Source organism: Crinia signifera, chromosome 7 (assembly GCF_055691185.1).
Source record: "Crinia signifera chromosome 7, ASM5569118v1, whole genome shotgun sequence".
NCBI lineage: Eukaryota > Metazoa > Chordata > Amphibia > Anura > Myobatrachidae > Crinia > Crinia signifera.
The window spans coordinates 137,731,755-137,744,354 of NC_139223.1; the positions used below are offsets into that span (position 1 = coordinate 137,731,755).

The following is a 12,600-nucleotide window of genomic DNA, read 5'->3' on the forward strand; positions in this document are numbered from 1 at the left end:
CAAGTAACATCTGCCCCACCTGCAGTGCACATGGTTTTGTGCATCTAAGAAGGAATTTGTCAGAAAGAGTGAACCAAAATAAACCCCATTGTTCTCTCAAATTGACAAAACCATGCTGCACTAAAGTAGGGCAATTGTAACATGTGCAGAGAGATTTAGATTTGGGTGCGGTGTGTTAACACTGAAATCTATATTAAAGTGTAAAAATAAAGAATCTAGTATTTATCCTGCACAGAAACAAAATAACTCCCCCAAATCAAACTCTCTCTGCACACGTTACATCTGCCCCACCTGCAGTGCACATGGTTTTGTCCATTTGATAAATAATATTTGTTAAATGGACAAAACCATGTTGTGATCAAATCTGAATTAGGCCCTATGTTGTGATCAAGTCTGATTAGGCCCTATGTAAAAAACTAATTTGACCCATGCTTTTAGGATGTCAACTTTAAATAGTCTAACCTATTATTAAAATTCTCCAAGCTTGCATCAGTTAATAATTCATTTATATATACCATAACTTGATGAAGTAATAGTATAACTATCATGTACTTAATAAAATATTTTAATTAAGTTGTAGACCTTTTAGACAAGCCTATAAACTGTAATTTTTACGAAGAGACAAGTTTCTACTACGTATCACCTAAATTTAGTTGATATATGATTTATGTTAACTTCTGGATTCATATAATTAGTTTGTATAACTATAAGAAGTAGTAAAATACTAGATAAAAAAATATTGGTTTCACTATGTACCACCGAGTAACAACACCAAATAATACTGCCCGGAGGCTCCATCGGGTATAGTGACACCCAGTGTGCACTATCAACCCTGCCATGGACCAAATGGGGATTCTCTATTTTTCAGTGGGAGTGTAGCCTTGCAGGAGCCCCTTCTCATCACTCCAGGGGCATGGCTTGCATTCCCGGAGATGCTGGCTTCTCCTGCAGGAGGGGCTGTCTGCAGTGGCGGCACTTTGGTGTCACCCCTTGATGTGGGATATCTTCGTGCAGGCCACACCCTCTGCACCCAGGTAGTGACACCACTTGTACTGCCTATAAGATAACCATACATCACTTAGGTACCATTTCAGGGGTTGCCCCAGAACCTATTATTGCTTGTAATGTAGTTGTGGAATCTGTAGTACTGATTGTCAGATAAAGAGCAAAACAGCCTCAGGCATAATAAAGCTGGGTCTAAACATGGCTTCCTGATGGCTCAGCCATGTTCCCAACCAATTCATAACTACAATACGCAGTAAGTTGAGCTCTTCCATGCATCTCTTGCTGTCAGCATTCTTCTCTAGTAAGTTTCCACAGTCATTGAACAGATGCTGTCTGCTAACAATTGGGGTCCCCTCCAAATGGTGCTTGGGGACAATTGTTGCCAGCTTACTGGGGATCTACAAAAATGAAACCCATTCAAGCCTGCACTCCTGTTAATAAATGCAGGTCTCTTTTTAAACAGATCTATTTTACAACCTGCTCAGCATATGATCTTTGTTAGACAGACAGATGTTCCTGCTCATTTTCACATTTATACATTTCAGAGCTGACAGGTGAATACTGCAGGCTGCGTCTGAACAGTACATGCACCCATTCTGAGAATGCACCTTGTCAGGTGGCGGGAAACTAGTGAAGTGCTTCAGTGTCAGTGGTTCCAAGTGAATTGACAGGTTGCATTCTCATGTATATTGGTTTTACTTAGAAAATAAAATACTGTAACTTAAGCCCTATGTTTCATATTATATTGTAACCAGCTGTCACAGGCATTATCCCAGTCTAGGTTAATGCTACCGTGAAACGTACTACATTAGAAGCTCACAATTACAGTAATAAAACTATGAATGCTCTGTCATTTATTGTGAATGTTATTCTAGACATTTTCTTTTCTCAACCGTCTTTGCTAGCAAACAAAAAAAAAAGTGTTTCAGTGACAGAAATATAAAACACATTAATAAATGTTTAATTTTTAATTACATTTTCATTTCATTTTGAGTTGAGGTGAGAACCTTTGGGGTTTATAAGTAGCACTGAGCTTATATCAAGAATAGTTTGTAATCTACAAATCAATAAACTATTTACTTAGTAGTCATTAGTCAAACTTTCACAGAAAAGCTAATGGGGGGGATTCAATCTTGGCCGCTATTTCTGCCCGGGGGGAAATAGCGGCCCCCCGCCTATTCAATGCTGCCATTTCCAACAGCATTGAAGGCAGATTCCGACAAAACAAATGCAAATTTAAATCAAGTCGGATCAGTTTTATTGGAAGTGGCTATGGATTGTCAAATTCATGGGCGTTATTGAACAATCCACGGCCATTCCCTTTCTGGCACTCGGCAGCCGGAACATTGAACTCTGGCTGTCGAGTTTTTCAGTCAATCTAGGTGAAAACAGCCTGGGATTTTGACTGTCGGGATGTTCTCCCAAAAAGTCTGATAGAGTCCCCTTTGAACTCCGTGGAAGGCAGGTTACCCTCCCACGGATCCGATACGATTTGCCGGCGGTCGGGATCCCGGCGGTCGGAATCCCGACACTGGAATCCCGACCGCCGAAATCCCGACAAGGGGGGGACATGGATCACCCCCCCTTGCGGGCTCGCTGCGCTCGCCACGCTCGGCACGCTATTTTATTCTCCCTCTATGGGTGTCGTGGACACCCACAGAGGGAGAAAGTTTCGGCGGTCGGGATTCCAGTGTCGGGATTCCGACCGCCGGCAAATTAACTGCATCCCCCTCCCACATTCTGCCAATTTTATAGTGTAATTATCAGGATGGTGGAATGATTACATTTTTCTTAACCCTAGAAGCTATGCTACAATGGTGCCAGATGCCCCACCTGCCAGTGCCAATTGCCATTTGCATATACAATCCTGTAGGCATACAGAATGCATACAGTATGCACAAATGCTATTTTTTTCAGGGGGGGGGAGGGATTTGGGAATCTTTTATTAATACATTAAACATTTCATTGATAAGACAAATCCATAGTTGTTTCAAAATGACGCTTTGGTATGAGACCCAAATATTTTTATATGATCTTCCCATACAATTGAATTGATACTTTGTATTATATACAGGACATTTCTAGGACTACAGGTGATTTCTTCTTTTCTTTCTCTCTTTATTTTCTTCTTTCTTTTCCTTTCCTTTTTCTGTCACCCTTTTTTATGTTTTACATATATTAGTTAAACAAATTTACAATAATTCTATAAATAGTTAGCTTCACAAATATACTGTCTATTTGATATTGTCAGTGAGACTATTGTACTTAAAATGTTTAAACTCAAATAAAAACATTTTGAAAAAAAAATTTACAGTTCCTTGGACATACGATTAGGTTCATAATCAAAAAGCAATTTCAGGGCACATTTAATATTTTAACCAGGTTTCTATCAGCGTTATTATCCATTCATGACTCATGGGCACTTATCCCAGTTGTCATGTCTGTTCCTTACAATGTGGCCAAGTCAATGCATCTGCTGTCTGAGATAACGACACAAATAGTGTTTTATGGTCACTATTAAATAAAGGTTTTAGTGATGGACAGAGTTCATGTTGTTTGGAGACTTCATTAAATTGAAAGTGCACAACAGTTATTTTGTTTTGCACAAGTCAGATTTTTTAATAGCATCATGTGTTTTATTTTCTGGAAGTTCCAGCTCTAGAATGTTTTGTTCTTTCAAACTTTATTTATTTCCTTAGCTGGTTGCAGTTTTTTTATTGTCCAATTTTTAGTAAAGAAGGGCAGATGTAACATGATAGCAAATTATTTTGCTCGATGAACCAATATGTAGTCTATTTATGTTATTGCAGTCTATTTAAGTTATTATAAACCAATAATTTGGTAGAGAGCTGATGTAACTTGTTCCTAGTAATTTCATACGTAATAAAGTCAAGAATTTTGGTTGGGTCCAGAGAATGTTGGTCTACACTGTATATATATATCGGAAATATGTTGCTTAATGACAGATGGGTTAAAATTGAGGTCACATTTATGCTTTCCAGAAATGAAGAAGTTTCTCATCTATGCCAGGAGGTCAGAGATACGAGGAGTTGACATAGACAATCCGTATTTCAACTTCATTACGGCTTTTACCGTGCCAAACATCGATGATGTTACAGTGGTGGATTTTGATGCTGCTGAAGAGAGGTTGTATTGGACTGATGTGAAGACCCAGACAATCAAACGTGCTTTTATAAATGGAACAGGTCTGGAGACAGTCATTTCAGGAGGTACAATTACAGGCACCATTTTTTATTTCTTAAATAGAAAAGGAAAAATCTAACTTAAAAGGCCTGGACAATTAATACAAGTGTTTTTAGTGGTGGGAAAAGTTCTGCACAATGTAGATCCATTGCAAGTGTTGGGGACGGGATGTTAATGTACAGTCTATATAAGGGTGTGCAGTTGCAGCATTCCCCTTGTAGATGCATTTTACATCAAGATAGACAGATCTTGAAATACAGGGGTGCCGGATGGGGTCCCAACATTACCCGATGTCGGAATCCCGAAAATCAAAACCCTGACACACGGGGGCCTGACGGCCACCGGCTTTTCTCCCTTGTGGGGGTCCATGACCCCCATAGAGGGAAAATAGAATAGGTGGCGAGCGTAGTGAGCCACCGTGCCCGCAGCATGGCAAGCGCAGCGTGGCGAGTGCAGGAGGCCCGCAAGGGGCTTTGTTGCACTCACCATGCTGTCTGGGTCCAGCCAGTCGGGATCCCGACTGTCGGAACCCTATACCACACCCAAAATACAGGGTTAGTGAAAAACAGGCTACCCACTTTAGAGGGCTCTGGAGCACATTCTGTAGCTCTGAATACAACAAATATTTAACTACAGATTATTCTAATGATGTCCTAGTGATTTGTTAAATTGAGTATTTATTTAAAAAATGTCATTAATTGGCTGTGAGGTAACGCAATAACACAAAAATATTAATTTAATAGGCGTATACACTGCAAGGAGCAGCCATCATCTTAACTTAACTTTTCAACTTATGGGAAAAGATGCACAGGGGCCGGCAGCTTGCACATCAGAGTCCTGGCACTGCTCACAGAGATAAGGGAGCAGGAGGAGGGGATCTCTCCCCGGTACAGTAACAGCACACTGTGGGAGGAGCTTCCCACAGCATAGGCTATTAGTCCAGTAGCATCAGCTGCACACAGGGAGGGAAACATCATTACCACTATGCAGGGCTCTCTGTGCTGCTGGCACTGATGCCCTCTGCTATACCAGCGCTGCCCTTTGAGATACCCAGCAACAACTTAGATACCATGCTAGCTGCCGACCTGTAGCTCACCTACCACAACTACCTCTCTGGCTCTCTCCACCAACTGCTGGAAGCGAGTTGATGTTTTGAAAGCAGTTTCGGGGTAAGTTTCCGCTAGATATATAGGTGGTTTCTGGCAGTGCACGCATGGCACTCATGATGTTGCCCAGTGGGCATTGTGCCATCTATTGGACAATTTTTGGCCCAAATATTTTTATTTGACCAAATGTTTAGGGCGTTATTAGATAATATGTGGATTAGGAGGTTTAGCCTCCTTATAATACAATTGAAAATTAACTTATGATTCCTTTTGTTGCATGTATATAAACTATATATTGACTAAGTGGCAAGTTTAGAAGCTGCAGCAAAGTTGACAGTGAACCAACTAAAATAATAATAGACCTGTCCTAGGTATATGAGATAGGATCTGTACAGATCAAATAATAACCAGCCCCAGGCCCCTAATGGTGCCTACACACGTAGCGATTAATGTTCGATATGCCACTAATCTCCTTGAGAACACTGCATCTGATCCCAATTTATTTATCCAGCATGCTAAATATTCATGGCTGGGGCAATAGCGATGCACAGGGCCGTGCATCATTATCGCTATGCAGCTACACACAGAGCAATGAAGGTGCATTTTCAAAGCATTCTAGAGAAATTGCTTAGAAAAATACCATTTAATCGCTAGGTTGTAAGCCTATGTCTTTGTTTTCAAATCCCCCCCAACACACACATACAGTACTGTTCTGTACATGTAGGTTACAGATAGATTACAGGTCACAGCAAGACATTGAGAACCTCAAATGCCAGCAAGACCAACACAGAGAGCCTGCTGGCAACTTTCTTTTGCCTAAAACATAAAACAACTTTATTTTACCTGTAAAAAAAGATATTACAATAAAGATAGAATGCAGATGCTGCAAATAGTAAAAGCATTTTATTCATCACTCTCCCACTACCCACACTACTGCTGCAAAGATAGTTTTTTATAATGTTACACAATATTGTATATTAATATGCACAATAGCAAAACATACTATAGCATGTTAAGTATTTGAAATTTAATTTGGATAGTGATTTCAGTTGCATTATGTTAATTTTGCACTTAATATGGTTATTATGGACTTGGTGATTAACAGTGATACACATCTACATCCCCATGTGGCAGCTGAACATTTGCTGTAAGGACATGAAATTTTGACAGAACAATTTCTAAACAATACCCAGAGTGCACAAATTGACTGTCTTAATCTGCATGGCCGGAGTCTATAGGACAGAGTTTTATTTTTTTTCTCAACATGTATTCCAGTGAATTATTATTGACCATAAGTGTAATTTAATGATAATTGTTGCTGCAGGATTTCAGCGTCCCCAGCAGTTAAACATTAATGATTATTAATGTCCTCTCAATGAGCCAATAGGGGATAAGATTACAGTCTCGTAGAATCTTTTGGTTACAGTAAAGCGATAATTGAATTTTATGGAAGCTCTGCAGTAACATCCTCACTAAGCAGTGTTACAATTTCCTTTTTATGTTTACCTCTGCAGATATTCCCAGCATCAGAGGGTTGGCGGTGGACTGGCTGTCCCGTAATTTGTACTGGATTAGTTCCGAGTTTGATGAAACTCAAATTAATGTGGCCAGATTGGATGGCTCACTGAAAACATCAGTTATACATGGGATTGATAAAGCCCAAAGTCTGGCTGTTCATCCAGTCAGAGGGTAAAGTATTATTATCTTCATTCTAAAATGATCCTGTAAGAAGTTATGTGAAGGGATACTGGAATAACTGTACATAGACGATAATGATATTTACCCAGCCACAAACTGCCATTTGGAACCATTTGCAATGACTTACCTGTAGTTGCCAGATGAGTAGGCATTTGGGGCATAGGGGCAGATGTATTAAGCCTTAACAAGAGATAAATACAAGGGTGATAAAGAGAAATAAATGTCCAGCCAATCACATCGTAACTGCCATGTTACAGGTTGTAAGGAGCTGATTGGCTGGACATTTATCTTTCTTTTTCCATTGTGTGGAAACATGTCCACACAATGGGACAGATGTATTAAGCCTTAACAAGGCTTAATACATCTGCCCCATTGTGCAGAAACATGGTGACTATGGGCCTTATTTCTGGTTTACTCTCAGAGGCAAATTCCTTCTCAAATGGACAAAACCATGTGCACTGGAAGGGGGGGGGGGGGGGCAGATATAACATGTGCAGAGATAATTAGATTTGGGTGAGTTATTTTGTTTCTGTGCAGGGAAAATGCTGACTGATTTATTTCTACACTGCAATATAGATCTCACTTTAAAGAAAAACCCCACCCAAATATAATGCTAGGTGTCAATATATACTAGTCATGCCTGATGGTCCATATATACTGGTCATGCTTGATGGTTGATTTTCATCTCTATTGTAACTGAAATAGGACTGCACATATAGTCCATGGTTAGTCATATTTAAACTGCAATTTCTGTTGTGCCCAAACATTATTAAGCAATGTGGTAGTTTAGGAGCTATACATGTAATTATACTGACCTGTATGTGTATGATTGCAATAACTAGACAGGCTCTTCACTTTGGGTGGGATGCTCTAAGGCTTACCGCTGCGTTCCCCTATCTGTAGCGGCTCCGTTAGCAGGTGTGATGGAGGTGTGTGGCTCTGCGTAATAGTTGGGCAAGGTTGATAAGCAACTACACACAGGCAGATAGATGTGCAGTGGCTTCAGCAGTCAGACACAAGTGGAGTCCGGAAGAATCAACTGCGCATGTCTACATATTCTGTAGAGTGCGCATGCGCAGTTGTAAAAATAATAGAGAACAGACATTTCGGAAGTGTGCCTATACTGCAAAGAGATTGCGGTGAAAGAATTATTAAAGCATATGGAGGAATACAAAAACCTAACGGCGCGTTTATAATGCGAAAAAGAAGCGAAAAAAAGGACAAATTGTGACGAATGTAAGTGCATCCTGCCCAAAGTTGTCATATACCTGTAAATAATTGTAAGTAAGAGTTGTCCTATAATGAGACCAGCATAGTTTTAGTTAATTAATTATATAACTTCTAATATTTGGTCGGAAGAAGTCAAAATAATCATTTGTTGGTAGATTTAAAATGGTTCAAATCTTTCTTTTATAGAATAGTCTGGTATTATAATACTACTTATGGTAGGCTTTTATAGAACTACAATATTGATGGTAGATTGGAAAGAAAGACAAAATTTGGTTGAATTCTGACCATCAAGAATCCTGGCAATAGTTAATGTTGGAATGTCATACTTGTGAGCATCGATGTGCATCCTCTCAGAAAAATAAGTTGTGTGCTGTTTGTGTTAAAATTCAGGCTTTTTTGATTTTTAATTTTCAAAAATTGTCTACAGGTGTGTACATAAGACTGGGCACTCTCTCAAACTATTGTGTACCTATACATTTATGTGCACAGGATTCTCTAAAGCCCCGTACACACGGGGGAGATATATTGCTCAGCCATATATAGCTGAGCAAAATATGGCTGAGCAATATATTGCTCAGTTTCTCCTTTTCATCAGCGACCAGAGAAGGTAGCTGATGAAAAAGAAACTACCGGGGGAGCCCGGCAGTGGTAATCAGCTGGTCGCAGGAGCATGTTCCTGCGACCAGCGATCACTACAGGGGTAAAAACGTGAGCGCGCACCCGGCGATATATCGCCGGTGCACACTCCCATCGTGGGCAATATGGTTGCTTAGCGACCATATTTCCAGCGATATTACACAAAATCGCCCCCGTTTGTACGCACCTTGATATGACTATATTTCCCCACTACCTCCACTTTAAACTTTAACACATTAACTATTACTATTCAGATAACAAAAATAAATAGCAAAAAAAATGATTGGTTAAAATGAAGCTTAATAAGAAAAAGTACATTGCCAATGACTATTGTGAGATATTTTTCTTTTTTTTATGAACTTTGATGATATGTCATTGAGTCACCATTTAATGAGCTATATCCTAGATCCAAATGAGGAGCTTGGCACATTATATAATTAATGAGTGCTTGTTTGATGTGTTTCTACCACCCATAATGATGGATATTTGAAGAGTAACTGTCTAATTTTTTGTGTTCTATTTATAACATAATACTTGTGTCAAAATTGTACTTGACGCTCAATGAGAAATGTATCCTTCCAGTGCTGTTTTAGAGAATGGATCATTACACATGGTGGTTAATAAATGCTAGGATGCAGATCATTCTTCAGGATTTTGATTAAAGGGTTTTTATTTTTGATAGTTGAACTTTTCTGTGCGCCAACACTATTTAATGATTGCCTTTGCCAAACAAAGATTTTAAGCACGTAGATGTACTTTGTCTTTCTTCCAGCTTATAGTGAACAAAAACCAGCATCACTAGCTATAAATTACAGACTATGTAATAATAGTTATCTTTACTATGTGATGGTTAGACACATGCGGGTGTTTGACACCCTATGTATTTTTCTATCCTTGTTCTCAATTCTAAGATGGAATATAATTTGCATTATTAAAGGCTTTCACCACATATTATTAATGTTTTTTTTGCTGCTTGTTAAGGTAGTAACTTGAAGATCTAATTTAAATCTTACCATAACCTCTGGCAGTTTCTTATATTATACTTTAGGTATATAAACATTTTACTGTACACATGGTGCAATTTTGGTTATCGGTTAGCCAAAACCGCTCGGTGTTCAGCCGCATGTGTTCCCAAAGTGATTCAGATGTGCAGCCTCAGGGAATCAGTATCAATAAATAGACTATGCAGGCAATTCTAGCTTGACTATGTAGCCTGTAGAACAGGGATGGGTAACCTTCAGCCCTCCAGCTGTTGTTGAACTAACATCCCAGAATGCCCTGCTACATTTTTGCTATTTGGCCATGCTAAAACTGTTGCAGGGCATGGTGGGATGTGTAGCTTAAGAACAGCTGGTGGACCAATAGTTCCCCCTCCCTGCTGTAGAATGTATTTGGCCTAAATAGGGCTAAATAGCAAGATAGTGTAGATCTAAAGTAAATCTTAAGTGCAGTTACCCAAAATCGGATAGTCAAAATCGGTCATTAGTCTGAATCGCACCATGTGTACACATTGCAATTCATAGTGTTGAGTGATTTTCTTCTGTTATTCTATATAACAGTAAATATTTACTGATGCAAACTTGGGCACACCATCAACAGTAAAACTTTTATAATATTGTTAGAATAGTAATTTTGCGTTATGTTAAAGATAAAAATTTTTTTTTTACGTATTTTAGTTCCTATTTGTTTATCCTCTGTTGATACAGGAGTTGATTAAATACTTTGGGGTCGACCTTATTGTGCGTTAAGGCTGCCATTGCCGCTGCATGGTAATGCACATTTTGCAAGCAGAATAGTGTTAGGAGTACTATGGGGCAGCGAACATTGTTTTACAAATCTCGCCCGTTGCCACATAGGCAGGTATTCAATGGGATCCGATATGATTTCCCGGCGGTCGGGATCCCGGCGGTCGGAATCCCGACACTGGAATCCCGACCGCCGAAATCCCGACAAGGGGGGGACATGGATCGCCCCCCCTTGCGGGCTCGCTGCGCTCGCCACGCAGCGGGCCCGGTGCCTCGCTACGCTCGGCACGCTATTTTATTCTCCCTCTATGGGTGTCGTGGACACCCACGGAGGGAGAAAGTTTCGGGATTTCGGCGGTCGGGATTCCAGTGTCGGGATTCCGACCGCCGGGAAATTAACCGCATCCCATTCAATGCTGTGGGCGAGTGGTGACAGCGAGCAGAGCTTCCTGCTCGCTGGCACCACTCACCCTGACAGTATTCAACGCAGAACCTCATACGCCAATTCCCCCTTGCTCCATTTTTTGAGCGAGGGGGAATTGGCCTATGCGGCTCCTGAACCAGCGAGATTCGCGGCTAAATACAGAGAGTTTCCTGCATAAGCCGCGGGTCTCGCTGTTTTGGGGAATTCTCGCCGTCCTGTGACGGCGTGGATTTCCCCAGAACATTGAGTAGAGCGAGCGGCCGGCGCGGGGGTTAAACAGCGAGGATCGCTGGTTTTCTGCAATCCTCGCTGTTTAACCCCCTCGCTGGCCGCTCGCCGCGGCATTGAATACACCCCATAGTCTCGCACCAGCAAGATCAGCGCAGCTAATAAGATTGACCATTTAATGTTAATAATACCCTAACCATAGCCTACCATAAATAGAAGTACAGTATAACAACAGACTATTCTATACAATAAAGTTCATTCTAACCATGTTAGCTCTAGCAAAAAATTATAATTTTGACTTCTTCCACCTACTGAAAACATTAGCAGTTATGTAATTACAGTAATTAACTAAAACAATACTGGTATTATTATAGGACATCCTTTACTTATAATTAATGCCTGGTATATACAATCACCCACATATATAACTCCAGATTTCAGTGTTTGTATATTTTGGCGCGTGGGGTTTATTTTGGTGGGTGTGGGTGTCACGTAATTCATTCAATGCTTTATTTTATATGATTTTTATTTACAGGAAAATATTCTGGATGGATGGAAACAGTATAAATATGGCAAATATGGATGGGAGCAACAGCAAGATCCTTTTTCAGAATCAGAAAGAACCAGTTGGTAAATAATGCTTTATCTTTGAAACATAGTATTCTCTATCTTGTAATAAAATGTTTTTGTTTTTTTACAGTTGTGACTGTAAATGCACTATAGATATCATGTTACTTAATAAACAATGACAGGTACTTTTTCTATAAAAAAGTAGTTGCCTTTTAAAGCCCAGGGTTAACTGTTGCAGGAAGTGGTGACTTGCTTATGCTGGGTACACATGGGGGTGATAGGGGCTGATATCGCTGGGAATATGGTCGCTGGCGCTCCACGGACTTTCAACAAGTAGTTGTAATAAATTATTGCATTAAAGGCAAATGGATGACAACAACGTTTCTAGGCCAAAACAGCATTTTTAACAGGCTGATGCAATATAAGTGAAAGTGACAAAGAAAAAGTTTCCTGTTTGCCCTGCAAAGGCTTAGCTGCTGCGGGTGTACTAACCATTTATGGGCAGGTTATTGGACATTACAATGCCTATGGTTATTGAATATTTATTTGTGTGCTATAGCTCCACCTTCTGGGGAATTTATAAATTTATATATATACATTATATGGTGGCAGGGACAACGTATTTCCACATGAGGTTACATACAGCAGCAGGACCATTAGATCCAATCCAGGTTTCCTAAACTGATGTGACCAATGTTTGGCTGATTAGCAGCACTTGTGGCTTCCTGTTGTATGTGTGTCCAGGGCTGGAGGT

The 12,600-nt window shown here is 40.0% G+C and overlaps 1 protein-coding gene across 4 annotated transcripts in view; it reads left to right on the forward strand.

Moving 5' to 3' along the window:
* Positions 1-12,600, forward strand: part of LRP1B (LDL receptor related protein 1B) — a 1,445,580-nt gene that overhangs the window by 907,255 nt on the left and 525,725 nt on the right. For all 4 annotated transcript variants that reach the window (XM_083153866.1, XM_083153869.1, XM_083153867.1 and 1 more), the window contains exons 29-31: positions 4,008-4,235; positions 6,830-7,004; positions 11,812-11,906. In XM_083153866.1, coding sequence (XP_083009992.1) covers positions 4,008-4,235; positions 6,830-7,004; positions 11,812-11,906 — 498 coding nt within the window. The remainder of the gene's footprint in view (positions 1-4,007; positions 4,236-6,829; positions 7,005-11,811; positions 11,907-12,600) is intronic.